A 16,066-nucleotide genomic window follows, 5' to 3' on the forward strand; every position below is an offset into this window, starting at 1 on the left:
GTTGTGGGAGTGGGTTGCGTGAGCAGTGAATCATGAAATGCATCCTGGCGGGGGTGTAAATATTAGTATCGTGAGTCAGGCCTTGATCGTCGGCCCTGAAAAAGAGACGCGCCCACGCTAATCCGGGACCTGGCTCATCAGCATGCAATTCCGGTCGCCCCCGGCGCAATCTAATCAGAGCCTCGTCACCGATAATTACGCCGAGACGAGCGAGAAGAGCAAGATCACGCAAGGTTCGCTCTGTCCGCCCTGCGCTCCCGCGATGTGGACATTATTATTCATCACAACAACAAAAACACAGATGGCGGTGCCTTGCCAAATATAACGTCAAGTGACCTTGAGTCACTCTGCCAAATGCGTGTTCATCCACGCGTCCTTGACAAGCCCACGCTCGTGTCGCTGTCCCTTGCCCCTCGAGATCGCACTGCACCCACCCTGCCTACCTCTCCCCTCTCGCCTCACTCTGCTCCACTCCACGCACTCTCCTACCTCTCCCCTCTCATCTCACTCTACTCCTCCCCACGCACTCTCCTACCTCTCTCCTCTCATCTCACTCTACTCCCCTCCACGCACTCTCCTACCTCTCCCCTCTCATCTCACTCTTACCCCCTCCATGCATTCTCCTACCTCTCCCCTCTCATCTCACTCTTATCCCCTCCACGCACTCTCCTACCTCTCCCCTCTCATCTCACTCTTATCCCCTCCACGCACTCTCCTACCTCTCCCCTCTTGCCTCAGTCTGCTCCCCTCCGCGCACTCTCCTACCTCTCCCCTCTCGCTCCACTCTCCTCGCCTCTACGTACTCCCCAGGTTAATTCACACGCGGCATTCACCAAGGCGGCCGCTGGCACCGAACCTCTGCGAACGAGCAACGTACGCGCTGCTGCTCTCGGCTGTCTGTAATTGACTGCGATCCCTGCGTCCTTTGTCCCTGCGGCCGCGGGTTCCTTCGTTTCTCCAAGAGCCCCCCGCCCCCCCCCCCCCCGCCGTCGTCTCCGCCGCTCGTCAACGCTCAGAACCGTCGCCCGCCCCCCCCGCCGGCACTGCCTCTAACCCCCCCACCCCCCACCCCGTCCGATATTCCGGTGCCACCTTTCATCGGCGGGCGCTTCTCTTTCAGGGTTGTTCTGCTTTTTCCCTCTGCCGACGCGCCAAATTGTGATGTCGCCTGTCATGCTGCCGCCGCTGCTACCGCTGCGAATGTGTACGTTGGGCGGGGGGGGGGGGGCGTCAATTTCCGGTCGAGAGGGGCGCCGACGGTGGAATGTGAACAACTTTGGCGGAGCGCCGCGCAAAACCGGTGTCTCGTTCGCCGGGGGCGGTGGCGACGGCGGCGGCGGCAATGGGACGCTCGTTCGCGGCCGAACGTCCTCGCAGTTGCAGGAGCGCGATCGTGGCGGGAGAGGTAATCCTCGGACGACGAGTTCGGTGACTTCGTAAGCGATCGGCGACTTTGTGGCCGATCGATCTGGCGACTTCTCATCGTGGGCAATCGGCGACGTCGCAACCAATGCAAGGCCTCTAGGTGAAATGCACTGGCGGTCAGTGTGGGGCTTGGACCCCCCCACTGGTTAGCGAAAGGCCATTGAAACCCAACAACAGCAACAATATTTACCTGCTCATTATAACGATTATAAACTGCACGTGCCCCCCACCCACGTCCCCCTCTCTTTCCCCTCCTTCCCTGGCTCACCCCTCCTCTCCTCTGCCCTGATTTTTGTTGTAAAATCGGATGTCCCTTCCAAAAGTGATTCAATATCCGCACGGTGTCTCGCCTCGTCTAAAACAAAAGCTCCGATGAATGACAATTACGTGACTTTGTAAAAATATATAATATATATAAAGTAAAAACTCTCGACATTCGAATTAGCTCACGATCCGAGAGAGAGAGAGTCGGCGGTGAGAAGACTCAAGTCGGAGGTCACGACCTCCAGGTGGCCTTCCCTGTCCCGGCCCTGACACGGATGTACACACTCATGTTTACAATGAGTCTCTCATTATGACCCCCCCCCCCTCCACTGCGGGCCGATTGCCCAATTGTCTGGTGGCTGTTACGGCCGACTTCGGATCAAAGGTGCGGCGGTTGCGGTACTGCTCGCAACACCCACGCACACGGCTAGACAGCCTAGCGAGTGCTGCTGCTGCTGCATCATGTTCGCCCGCGTCATTGCGTACACATTCTACATCCACCCATCTCCACAGCGGCTTTTGGCTAACCGTTGAACCAAGACGGTCACCGAAATCGCGCGCTTTCACATGCGCTTCTGCGGCCGTCTGGAATGCTCCTCCGATATTAGGAGGCCACTGGAGCTATGACACTTTTGAACGTAGATTGAAAACTCATTTCTTTAGAACTGCTTTTTGTGTTTAGTTTGTTGTCCTTCCACAGCACAGTGCGATTCTCAATATTGGCTAAAGAAGTTCAATATATGTAAATTTTCGCTTGATTTTCCTCTGAGTTGGGCTCACGCAGGGGTGACACGCCGGCGAACCGGGCATCCCCAAGTGTCAGTGGTGAGCGCGCTGGGCGTTTAATCCGATAATCACATGAATATACAGGGTGCTTCAAAAAAATGTGAACACTTCCGATAATTGTTTTTCTTTCGGATAGTCCCATATTAGCGTTAACATTGTTTTGAAGCACCCTGTATATATACATGTAGAGGACCGTAGATCTTGGGCGATTTGTCGGCGCCGGCTTAATGCGTCGCTGCCTTCCCGCTCGTCTCTAGTTCCTTCCCGCGCCACATGCATGTTCGATTCCTGGCCATGGCTGAACATCAGCGGCGAGTGAAATTTGAACCGGTCCTGGGGCCATCCCCTGGGCTGGTTCGCCCTTTTGACGAGTACCTGACGCGGCGCGTGAAATATCAGGGCCTTGGTGCACCCCTTCAACCCCTTCAATCCACATTGGCCGGCATGGTGATGTATGGTCAAGTCAAAATCCCAAGACAGACACGGCATTGGGAAGCCTTCATTCAACAGTGCATTGACAAAGGACTGTACATTACGATACCTTTTCATCATTTATCATCATGAGTCATGGTCAGTCCACTGCTGGATGACGGCTTCTGCAAGCTGCCGCCCCCCCCCCCCCCCCCGTCTCGATACAGCGATGTAACAATCCGCACAGCACCTTCACTCGGACCGATTTCACCGCTCCGTCTCCTTTGTTGGACGTGCTCTCTCGACCGTTACTCACAGGACACAGGAGTGGTGGTGGGGGGGGGGGTTTGGCGAGGAGAGAGCGAGCATTCCTGTCTCACCACATTAGCCCCAGCTCGCAAGTAAACTTACAATCGTTTGGCGTCAATGTGCACGCGTGTGGCGGGGTAAAGTGTGTGTACTCCCGACCTCTTCAAAGACATCGAGTACAGCGGCGGAGGAGTAGGCTAAATACCGTCCGGGAGTGGGGGGGCCCTCTGGAGCGCCAGACCTCCCCCCCCCCCGTCTAGTGAAGGCCCATTCCGCCAGCATGGTTGTGAGAAACCAATCGCAGGGCTGCGCCTTGAACCTACTTGGGGCGCCCACGTCTGAACAGACGGCTGTGGTTTGTCTCGGCTGTCTGCGTGTGCAACGCCGCCGAGAGGCTCGGCGCGCTCACCAACGCCGCCCAAAGACTCCCGCGGCCGCCCCCTCCGCCTCGGTCTGCCCGCCACCGCAGCCGCTCTGACCCCGGGCCGTCTCAACTTCAGGGGCTTTTGTCGGGAGGACGCCGTGGTTCTTCCGCCCGAGGCCTTGGAGTTTGGGTGGATTATTAAGGGCCGGGCCACCCCCCCACCCACCACCCATCCAAAAACAATAAATATATATTAATGATGAAGTGATTTCCTGCCGTAACAGAGCATTCACAGTCGTGAGTCAGTGGTGGGAATTCCACGTTCCTGCAGGACTTGGCGTGTCTGACCACTGTTGTTAACAAGTACCTTGTGTTCATTTTATAGGCCCCCAGAAGGATGATGGGCTGAGTCCCACCCCCCCCCGCACCCAACCACCACCGAAACAAGAATTAAACTTGCAATCTTCCGATAGCGAGCGACTCGCTCTCTTCCGATTGCGAGCGACTCGCTCTATCACTGGGCCACCTGGCCATATATATGCGTACCGTAATACGCTCGGTTTACATCCTGCGTGCGTTCCCGAAAAGTGCGACGGCGAATATCGAAACGACGTCCATCAGAGAGCGATGTACACGGGGTAGGTGGTGGAGGCGACGGATGACGAGAAAGCACGGACGATGCTGTGGGGTTGAGGCGACGCACATCGGGTAGCGGTGTTAATAATAAAGTAACGACGTATTTGAGAAATGACGGAAAAGGTGAAAAATGCACATCGGGGCTATTGCGGTATATGCAGTTGTAACGATACAGTGCTTATTTCCAGATGGAACAGTCCGCAACGGTGTTCCGGGAATTATTTTGGCGACGCCACATCCTTCTCATGCCTGACTTGTAGCCTGAACATCTCCATAGGATGATAGGAATATAAGTGTACAATAATACGTAGTGTCAGTACTGTATATATATATATATTTTCTCATTGTTTAGAATTTTTTAAGTTTGTGTTGAGCATTAATGTGACGGTGGCGCTTTGGGTGGTAGATTTTGTGCCAGCAAGGCACCGGTGTACGTAAGCAGAACTCAAATTGACTTGACGAATGTCGGATTGTCATTATTATTGATAGTCATACCTTGCACCCCACGCGCTGATAATCCCAACTCCAAGCCGGCCAAGTTAGCGGGACATAATTACTCGAGTGAGTAATTAGGTCCTGTCTACGCAGCTTTATAATGGTTGAAACGCAATACTGCTGCGCTATGAAACGTCCTCTTAGTTAGTTTGGAAATTAAATCCATAGGGCTCACTGTGTGCGTTACCGCCTAGTTACATGCCACAATGAACAGTTTTGTTCGTTTTAACTTCGATTTGGCCTCTTTGCAGCTGTGTAACTCACAGCTAGAGAGCGCAGCTCTGAAATAGCGGAGGTGAATCAATCAACGATGCATTGTGGGCATCGTCGCGCCACGCGCGTGGCGGGTCAATGGTCACAGGAAGGAATTTGAATAAAAACACAGAGAGAGAGAGAGATTCAGTCCTGGCCCTGACGACGATCCACACGTCCTCGCTGTGGCCCCTGTGGCCCCGGTGGCCTCGTGGCGGCTGTAAGTGTGCGAGCCATGTTGACCCTCGTCACGGTGAGTGTTGGCGGTGGTGGGGGGGGGGTGTGTTGAGTCTGCGGTGAGTATCGCATCTCCCGCCGCTGCCTCCTGGCCTGCCGCCTGCGGGCAACGATAACGCGACTCGCTCTCTCGGCGTGTGTGACGGCGGCGGCACCCCGCGGTGTTAGTGAGGTGGTCGGGTGCTGAGTTGGTGGGGGTAGTGGAGTGGGGGGGTAGTGGAAAGGGTGGTGCGGGGGGGGGGGTTCATAATTGGTGCGTCTGAGTGCCCAGTCAGCGATGCCAAGATGTTGGGATTGAGTCTGGGTGTCGGCCAGCTCCACGAAACCACATCTGTTAGTTGACCAGCCATTGGTTTACGCGAACCTGACTGCTGCCGATGAGATGCTGAATGTCGAAACCAGTCATTGCCCGTAACCGTCTGGCAATTCACCAGCTATTGGGTTGAAGGCGAGCCTGACTCTGCTGCTGATGAGAAACCCGAGTGTCGAACCCGGGTATAATATCGACGCTGGTGAAACATTGTCGCTCACAGAAGGAAGGCCGTGTTGCCGATTTTAGATGTGTACAAAAAACACTAAGACGTGTCATTTGGAGGGACATGTATGTGGCAGGAGGCGTGTATATTGTCTGCTTAATGTTTCGTAATGAAGCTGTGTGCTCAAGCCACTGGAGCTATGCACTTTTAAATCTATCCACTTTTATACATAGATTGAAAACTCATTTCTCTAGAACAGTTTTTTGTGTTTAGTTTTCTGTCCTTCCCCCGCACCTCCGATTATTACAGTTGGCTACGTACGGTGCCAAAGAAGTTCAACATACGTAGATGCAACCGTGCACATAAAACCACCGGATAACACTTGGGCCGTCACTGAATGTGGCGATTATCCCAGCAATGAGAAATAAAAGTGAGTGAAGAAAACAAACAATAACCTCCCTCGGTGACATCACTGCAGAGCATATCCAGCGGGGAGCTTCCCACACATTCTAAAAGCCACGAACGAAGTCTCTTGCTCATGACGTGGGACCGCACGGGATGCGCACAGGCGGCCGAAACTTGGGGTAATAAACCCCAGGTTCTCAGCGGCGCCGCCTCTACGTTCTCCGACCGCCTAAGTGCCGGCCGCCTCCACCGCGGTGGCGAGATGTTAACTCCCTCGCCTGGTATACAGGAAGTCGTGGGTTCGATCTCGACCCTGACGCCTGCACATTTGGAATTTGCGTCTCTCTCTCTCTCTCCCCGTGGTCGTGTCGATTTTTCTCCGGGTCCTCCGGTTATACCCCTACACTCAACATGTGTTCAGAGTATTTGGCTGCTATATACTTAACACGTGATAAGCCACTTCGTTGAGCTATTATTTGTGGCCTGGTCGCTTCTGAAAAAGAGCTGTATAGCTCAGTGGGCCTTACCTGGTAAAAATAAAAACGGTAGTTTAGTTTTCCGTATTTTAACTAAACGCTTTCTCTCCTCTGACCCCCATCCCCCCCCACCCCCGCAGAACGGTGTGGTCCACAGAGATCTGAAGTTAGAAAACATCCTCCTGGACGAGAACAACAACATCAAGGTAACCTGCTGCCGCTGCACCCTTGTCGCTTGTTGCGAGAGGTTTCGCGGTCCGATCCCGGCCGCCCTCCCCGGTAACCGCGAGTCAACGTCACGCGCTCAGAGCGTTTGCGCTGCCGTGCATTTCCACACGACGAGCCACCTTCTTTCGGCGATCATTTGTGGCCAGGTCGCTTCCGAGAGAGAGCTACGCCATCGCTCGGTGGGCCTACGGGGTGGTAAAATAAAAATTGCTTCCGCTTTGGTTCGCTCGCTGGCTTTTAAATATCACCGGCGTGTCGGCCACACGAACAAATTGCCGTCTACTGCACAGAGGGCGTTAAAGATTTCCATGCCCCCACTCCCCACCCACCGCCCCCCCCCCCCCGACGTCATTCGTAGAGGAGTAGGCCATTGTGCACCAGCGTCACGGTCCAAATTCGTTAAATTGGTCGCATGCCAATCGTGCCCCCCCCCCACCCCCCTTCCGAATTGGGAAAACGTGGCTGGACCTTCCTGGGTGAACAAGTGTGGTAGCCGTGATGATGATAATAATAATGCAGGTAGGAACAACAGTTCCACACTTCCCACCAGGGATTATTTGTCTGTCTGTCTGTCGTGCATAGCCCCGCCCTCGATTTATATTTCATAGAGCGCTTCGGGCGGGCTCAGCACCACGTGACGTGCCGCCCCACGCAGCTTGCGCCGCGTGACACGGATAGCACAAATGCGCTGTCCAACCAAGTTCCTACCTGCCCACTCCGAAGGAACGTGTTACTACAACCAGTGAAGCAAAATATTCGTCGGGCGGAGCGGTGGCACGGTTTTTAGTTTGTTGTCCTTCGCCCTGCACCTCCGATTAGCACGGTTGGCTACGTAGGGTGCGAGAGAAGTTCAACGTACACACGTTCATACGGTGTGGTTAGCGCACTGCACTTTCGAACCTGCCGGCCAGATTTCGATATCCGGTTATGGTGAGCGGTGACCGGTACGATCAGGCCCAGGTCTGACCGTACAACGGTGATGCGTGCACGTGCATCCCTCGTCCCGCATCTCCTCGCATCTCCCTGAATCGCCGCACATCTCGTATCTCTCCACATCTTTCCACATCACCACACACCTTGTCACATCTCTCCACATCGTCTCTACACATCTTTCCCACATCTGACCACATCACCCCACATCTGCCCACGTCCTTCCCCACGTCTCTCTGCATTTACTGACATCTACCCCTCCGCCCCCCCCCCGTCCCGTGTCCCGGCAGCTCGCGGATTTTGGCCTCTCGAGCAAGTTCCACGGCGACCGACTGCTCCAGACGTTCTGCGGGAGCCCCCTGTACGCGTCGCCCGAGATCGTCAACGGACGCCCCTACCGAGGCCCCGAGGTACGGTTTTTACGCTGGCTTTTTTATTTTAATTTTAAATTTGATTGAATCCAGGTAAGGCCCCCACTGAGCTATGTAGCTTCATCACGAAGGGTTTTTTTGGGGGGTGAGATCGCGCGAGTGCAAATGTGTCGTTAATTTGCCACCACCCGACACAGCCAATTGGTGAGATTTGTCACGTGAACAAAACGTGCCAATCAGTGTGTTGAAGAGTGAATCCACAATATTTACAATTTGAATTCTGGCAAAATCGCCCAATGACGCTGGATGTCATTACCAGCGGGATCGACGTTTGTCGCTGTAACGTTCTGACCCGCCCATACTGGACATCTGTGAAAAAGAGCTTTATAGCTCATTGGATTCCTCCAGAAAAAATATCCTGATTCTGATTGTGTAAACATTGCTCCTGGGGAGACAAAGGCGGCCGGGCATGATACTGGCCACCCCTCCCCCCCCCCTCTAGGTGTGCTAGTGCCGGCCTTCATAGGTGCTACTCCTCGCTAACAGCACTTGCCCCAAAAGTCTGTTTAGGCTACACGGGGGGGATCTTTGCCTTCGTGTGCTGGCAGGTGGACAGCTGGGCCCTGGGCGTGCTGCTCTACACGCTGGTGTACGGGACGATGCCCTTCGACGGGCGTGACCACCGCACACTCGTGCGCCAAATCAGCAGCGGCGACTACAAGGAGCCCACTCAGCCCTCCGGTAAGTGGCCGCCCTGTCGCCCACCCGGGCATCTCGCTCGCTCACCGGCTCCTTCACTCACTCACTCACCTGCCCACTAATTCATTCACTGGCTCACTCACTCTCTCAACCACTCGCTCATTAAATCACCGGCTCGCTCGCTCACTCACCTGCTCGCCCGCTCGCTCAGCCACCTGCTCATTTATTCACTGGCTCACTCGGTCACTCACCCACCCACTAATTCATTCACTGGCTCACTCACTCTCTCAACCACTCGCTCATTAATTCACCGGCTCGCTCACTCACTCACCTGCTCGCCCGCTCGCTCAGCCACCTGCTCATTTATTCGCCGGCTCACCCGGTCACTCACCCACCCACTAATTCATTCACTGGCTCACTCACTCTCTCAACCACTCGCTCATTAATTCACCGGCTCGCTCGCTCGCTCACCTGCTCGCCCGCTCGCTCGCCACCTGCTCATTTATTCACTGGCTCACTCGGTCACTCACCCACCCACTAATTCATTCACTGGCTCACTCACTCTCTCAACCACTCGCTCATTAATTCACCGGCTCGCTCGCTCACTCACCTGCTCGCCCGCTCGCTCAGCCACCTGCTCATTTATTCACTGGCTCACTCGGTCACTCACCCACCCACTCATGCATTCACCGACTGGCTCACACATGCATTTCTTCACTGCCATGCTTGCTCAATCACTCATTCAAATGCTCACTCACTCATTTGTTCACCGGCTCACTCACTCATTCGCTTACCCGCTCGCTCACTCATTCACCATCTTGCTTGCTCTCTCACTAAATCCCTTCCCCCCTGGCCTACTCATTATAAAATCTACAAATGTATTCACAAAATACGCCAATCAAAAACAACTGATTCTAATGCAAACTCACAATCCAACACGTGTCATTCGTGTAGATTTCAATCCATGAATGATTCTATCCCTAACGTTAACAAACATGTGCTCCCCTCCCCCCTGCCACGCCCCCCATCCCCCTCCCCCCGCATTCCCGCACGAACCCAGATGCGTGCGGCCTCATCCGCTGGATGCTCATGGTGAACCCGGAGCGCCGCGCCAGCATCGAGGACATCGCCAGCCACTGGTGGGTCAACTGGGGTCACAGCGGCTCGCTGTGCGACTGCGACGCCCGCGCGCCCCCCACCGGCTCGCCCGCCCGCTCCCGCGGCTGGTCCTACCCGCAGCCGGCGCTCGACTCTCACCAGCGCTGGAAGGCAGCGGCGGCGCCAGCGGCGGCGGTGGCGGCGGCGGCCGCGGTGGCAACGGGCGGCGGGCAGCGCAACGGCGAGGAAGACGGCGCCGGTGTCGCCGCTCGCCCGGCGGGATCGGCGCCCGCCGCCCGGTGCCTGCAGAAGTCGCGCAAGGAGAACGACGTTACCCACACTCAGGCCGCCGGCGGCAGCGGCGCTGGCGGCGACCCCCAGCCGATCGCGGCTCGGGCGCCGGCGCGGAAGCCCAAGAGCATTCTGAAGAAGCGCAGCGACTTCGCCGAGCGCTCGCAGCCGGCCGCACGCAGCTTCGACAGCTACACCTCCTCCGCCGCCGCCGGCGCCCGCTGCAGCTTCCCAGACGACGCGGAGCTGCCAAAGCGCGCGCCGTCGCCCTCGCAGTGCCACCCCGCCGCGCCCGCCGGCGGCACCGCGAAGATGCCGCGGAAGGGGATCCTCAAAAACGGCGGCGGGGGCGGCGCAGGTGGCGGGGGCCAGCGGGAGAGCGGTTACTACTCGTCCCCCGAGCGCAGCGGCTCGCTGGACATGACGGTGCTGCTGGCGGTGCGGACGGGCGGCGTGGAGCCGGACGGGAGCGGCGGCTGGCGCTCGATTCTCACAACGCCGCCCCCGCCTCCGCGCAGAGGCAGCAGCGGCTTCGTGGTGTTGCGCCACAAGGGCATCCTGAAACGCCACGGCAAGTTCTCTCAGAGGCCCGCCAGCCTCGGCGCCGAGGCCCCGCCGCCAGCGCGCATGTCGCGATCGCTCGGCGATCTGCTCCTGCTCGGCGATGCTGGGGGCGGCGGAGGGGGCGGCGGTGAGCGGGGCTCCAGTGCCGGAGGCGGTCTTCAGAGTCGCCCTTCGAGCGTGATGAGCGACGACAGCATCCTGTCAAGCGAGTCGTTCGACTGTCTGGACTTTCAGGAAGGTGTTGTGGACGGGCGCAATGTCACCGCCGCCGCCACCGCCGCCGCCACCACGATCGGCCTGAGACCGTCCAAGAGCCGAGAGCCCAGTGAGGACTCGGTGTTTGATGGAGACGATGACGACGATGACGACGATGACGACGATGATGACGACGACGCCTCTGCGATGAATACTTATGAGCGAGTGTTGCAGTTGAGTCCGAGGCTCATTTGACTTCGAGGATGTCGCTCGGACGCTCGCCCACGCACGCACGCGTGGACACGCGATATCGCATTAATTTAATTTTTGTTTTATTTTTTATCGCCGCGTATGTTCACGCGTAATCTGTGCCAAACGCTGCAACGACTACTGGAGGCTCGGCGGGGGGTGGGGGGGAAAGTTGTAAACGGTAACTAAACGGCGGGTGGGGAAAAAACCCAAGTCGATTTCTTACGAATCGTGGATGAGTTCGTAACCAAAAACTCGTGCGCCGTTTCAGGAGCTTTAGAGGTGGCCTGGTGGCCGGGTCAGTCCCGCTTATGTTCTGGGTTCAATTCCGGGTTTCAGCCCAGCTACCTGTGATTATTACATTTTGACTTTGCAAGTGTTAAGCAAGTTTATTATGGGTTTTGGCCTTGGTCACAAAACAAAAATCAGCAATATCAAATTGGGTTTGGCATTTATTGTTTTATTTATTCAAATATTTCACCTGGATCGTCGCTTGAGATGGAACATCTCATTTGCAAAGGGTTCCCAGGGTGTCTGTTGCTACACGTATAGCAAATGCGTAATGACTTGTATATATATACACGTGTGTGTGTATATACACACACGTGTATATATACACACACATCTAGAACCTATAGAGCATCTGCCCATCTCATAAATATAAAAGCTGTGTGGCTTGATTGGCATGGAAGACCTAATGAGACTGCCACGAAGTGGTACTCATTTTAATTCCCCCTGGACGCACCATGGGTCGGCTGAGTCAACCCCCGGACCAGGATTTAAACTCGCGCGCTTTCCGAGTCTGAGCCACCCACTCTAAGGCTCGAGCCAGCTTGGCCGGTCGACACTTTGACCTTTGATCGACATGCGACAAATAAGCTTTACAGGGTGCATGGAAAGATATGACCCCCCCCCCCCCCCCACGGTGTGTGAAAATTAAGACGCTGTTTAAGGGACTTCTAAAGTAGTTCTGGAGTATCTTCTTCCAGAGGTTTGTTCTCTGACACAGGGTGATGCACTACGAGCTGTGGGAGCTCGGAACGGACAATTCTCGGACAAACCAAAACAAAATATATTCTAAACTCTAAATTAAACAATTTTTTTTATTTTACCAGATAAGGCCCACTGAGCTATTTAGCTCTTTTTCAGAAGCGACCTGGCCACAAATGATAGCTCAACGAAGCGGCATATAGCGTGGAAATGTATAGCAGCCAAATACTCTAAACGCATGTTGATTCTAAATGTGGAGGGAAAAACCGGAGGACTTGGAGACAAATCCACGCAAACTCCAAATACACAGGCGTCAGGGTCGGGATCAAGCCTACGCTCTCCTCCATACCAGGAGATCGTGGGTTCGACCGTGAATGGAGAAGCACTGCAGGAGAAGAGTGGAGCGAATCCTAACCAAAGCCAGCTGCTGTCGTTTTTCCACGGTGCCAAAAGCTATGCAAGCCTTTGCCTAGGCCCGAGCCTGGCGTCTGTCCGCCACCCACAATGTTGTGCTCGCCCGCTTCGGTGGTGGTGGCAAGTGCATCTGGCTTAACTGCGCCGTGAACGCAAACGTATCTATAGTAGAGCTGCGTTGGGTTCGAGCGCGTAACTATAAATGTGTCGTTAAAACCCGCCACCACCCGACAGACAACTTATTAGCGATGTTTGTCACGTAAACAACACGTGCCAAATCGTTACGAGTACAGCACACCGGTGTGTTGGAGAGTAAACCCACGACATTTACAATTCGAGTGCGACGTTTCGCAAGTAATCACAACTAGCATCGTCAGGCGAGTTGTCGCCTGATGTGCTAATAACGAATTGGCATGTTTTGTTTAAGTGACAAACCTTACAATTTGACTGTTTCGGCTCGTGGCGGGTTTAACGACGCATTTATATTCACGCGATGGAACACAAACACCTCTTATGGATATTGGTTCGCGAACGCCTGCGTGTTAAACACACAAACGTGTAGAGTACGCGTTCGGTACAGGATCGCTGATGGGGTAAGCGTTGTGGAACTGTCGAAATATTTGCTCTCTGCACCTTTGCAGAAAACAGAGAAGACGAAAAAGCACTTATCACGGAATAGTAGCAGTAGTCGCCAAAGCCATCGAGGGGCCGTTTCGAGTTGCTCCTCCTGTTATCGCGCCTCCTGCACAGGGGATATGAAATGAAAGGGCACAATTTGTTTGCCTGTGCCCATATTCGGCAGGTTGCAGCAGCGAGCCGATGGACGTAGAGAACGGTAAAAGGCGCAGCCCCTGCAATCGCTCGTCTCGTGTCGCCGTCGGAGGAAGGGCCTCCGCTAAGAGAGCAGTTCTCTCTCGCGGCTATATTTGGCCTACTCTTCCTATGCTGGGCAGCTGCCATGGAAAGGTGTGAGTACGCGCACAATCGACTCCATCGCGTGCGACCCGTTGCAAGGATGTGGGATGGGCAATCAAATGCTGGGGGGGGGGGGGGGTGGGGATTTTTGCGAATGATTACATGAAGTGTTGTTATGGGAGGTGGGGGGAAAAAAGAAGCAAAATTGCAATAAAAATGCGATGTGAATTTTAAACGAAAGTGTGAATCTCCTTTTTGACATCGAACATATTTTACTGAGTTTTGTTGACATTTAGGTGTATAAATACAATAGAGTGTAAGATGAATATATAATGCAATAGTGTAAGAAGCACTGGACAATGTGTTGGTAAAGAAGCCTTTGCCAGGCTCGACATTTGTGAGTCGCCATGGTGATCGTGGTTCGCACACCACTGGACCTGTGGACCCAGAGGTCGCCGGTTAGACTCCATCTCCCGGCGCGGCAGGCGAAACAATGGTGCAAGTCTCCCAAATCCAGCCCCAGCGCCCCACCTCCCGCCTCCCTCCACCCGCCTCTGCCCACACGGCAGCCGCACAAATGGGTCGCACCTCCGCGATTCGCACGGTTTGCGCTACGCACGCTGCGAAAAAAGTTCAACATATCAGTCGATCGGCAGGTCGCGTACGGTGGGGTAGAATGTGGGTACGCCCACCTCTTCCAGGACGTCTGATGAATGCATATGATTGGGATTATAGTGGAGGAGGCCCCTTCAATGAGCATTGAACATCTGTTGTCGAAGCGTTTGCCCAGGCTCAACATTGGAGTGACACGGGGAGCTTTCTCGCGGTGGAAATGGATCGGGCTTTGTTTTTTCTCTCCGTTAAACCTGTTCAGCACTGCCCGTGTTTGCAGAATAAATATCACAACGTCACCAACTGACTTTGACCACTGCGCTAACAGAAGAAGGCAGCATTCCCTCCTCCCCCCCCCCTTTAAAACCCAACTCAAAGTAGCAAATCTGATGGGCGGAAAATGATTGCTGCCGCCCACCCCTCCTGGGCTGTGTTTACCGTAAGAAAATACGACGCGTCGACGCTGGAGATCCCGTGAGTTCGTTCGCAAGAGTTAGGCAATTGTGTCGGTCAAAAAAAAAATTGCACCGCAAATTACTGAATAGTAACATAACCGTTATCGCTCCCCCTTATCTGCGACAGCTTGGCAGGACGCTACTGAGTCGTGGGACTCGGCAAGGCTTCTCTGGGTAAGCGAGCGTAATAAATACTGTAAAAAAATCATCCCTGTCACATTTGCGATTCCTATCTGAGATGTGTATGTCCACCGATGATGATCCTTTCGCAGACAGCTCGTTTATTTACCCCAGGAAAACCTCGCCGCAAGACTCGTTTTTCAGGATGAACCCAGCCGACTTTTCGTTAGTCACGGGGGCGGGGTGGAGGGCGACGATTGCTTTGCGCGTTTTCCCAACTTTTCAAATTCAGCAAACATTTGGAGCCTGACGGCGACGTGCACACGGATGGCCTCCTGTTTTCTAAAACGAAACAATGTTTTATATTTTTCCTGGTAAGGCCCACTGGGTTATGTGGAGCTCTTGTTCAGAAGCGACCTGGTCGCAAATGGCAGCTCAACGAAGTGGACTCATCACGCGGACATTTATATCGGTAGCCAAACACTCTAAACGCGCGTTTCTACATGTGGAGGGGATAACCGGAGGACCCGGAGAAAAATCCACGCGACAACGGGGAGAGGGACACGCAAACTCTAAATATGCAGTCGTCAGGGTCGCGATAAAACCCATGACCTCCTGTATACCGGGCGAGGTAGTTAACATATTGGCAACGACCCCGCTGCGGGGATCCTTTAACGACCGCCGTGTGCAGCAGCAGACTGCACGTATCTTTTTTTCCCGGTTTAATACACCCATGACATTAACCATACACTCGTGGTATTAACCAGGGCGGCCGTCCGGATTTAAACCGCGAACCTCTGCAACAAGCGACAAACGTGCAACCGCTTGGCCCCCCCACCTCAAATGTACAAATGGCATCTCCAGACGGAGGAGAGGATGGAGGAGGAGTGGGGGGGGCTCGTGCAAGTCCGTTGCCTCCACAAACACGAACAGGAGGAATGTGACACAACTTCGAGTAGTTTTGTTGTTGCTATTTTAGAAAGGGATGTGGGTGGTGTGGGTGAGGTGGGTGGTTGAGGTTGGGTGGGGTGGGTGAGGTGGGTGGAGTGGGTGAGGTGGGTGGAGTGGGTGAGGTGGGTGGAGTGGGTGAGGTGGGTGGAGTGGGTGAGGTGGGTGGGTGGTGGACAATCACCCCGTCGGCGTTCAGAACGCGTGCCGTGTAAGCGACACGATCGGTCGCCGTTGACATGAGGAGCCCCTGTGTGGCTGCGCATGTGTGGCCGCAGGGCGTTCATATTTGTTCAGCTTGCCCGTGCCTTTTGCTGCCCGCAGAGCCGGCCCAGCCACTAAGCGACCCTTGCAATTGCAAAGGGCCCCGTGGCCAGCAGAAGGCCCCCTAGAGTCACTGCTAGCTCGTGGGTGAAAAAAAATCATACATCAAAGGGGCCTCCAACCAAAT

The 16,066-nt window shown here is 54.8% G+C and overlaps 1 protein-coding gene across 1 annotated transcript in view; it reads left to right on the plus strand.

Annotated features, from left to right (window-relative positions):
- The window catches only part of LOC133351684 (NUAK family SNF1-like kinase 1), a 63,698-nt gene extending 50,101 nt beyond the window's left edge, over window positions 1–13,597 (plus strand). The window contains exons 4-7 of the mRNA XM_061567085.1: window positions 6,677–6,742; window positions 7,985–8,104; window positions 8,674–8,806; window positions 9,825–13,597. Coding sequence (XP_061423069.1) covers window positions 6,677–6,742; window positions 7,985–8,104; window positions 8,674–8,806; window positions 9,825–11,167 — 1,662 coding nt within the window. The 3' untranslated portion in view covers window positions 11,168–13,597. The remainder of the gene's footprint in view (window positions 1–6,676; window positions 6,743–7,984; window positions 8,105–8,673; window positions 8,807–9,824) is intronic.
- Window positions 13,598–16,066: the final 2,469 nt, after the last annotated feature.

The sequence above is a fragment of the Lethenteron reissneri genome, chromosome 38 (genome assembly GCF_015708825.2).
Source record: "Lethenteron reissneri isolate LAM-NWPU_2019-01 chromosome 38, ASM1570882v1, whole genome shotgun sequence".
In the NCBI taxonomy this organism is placed as follows: domain Eukaryota; kingdom Metazoa; phylum Chordata; class Hyperoartia; order Petromyzontiformes; family Petromyzontidae; genus Lethenteron; species Lethenteron reissneri.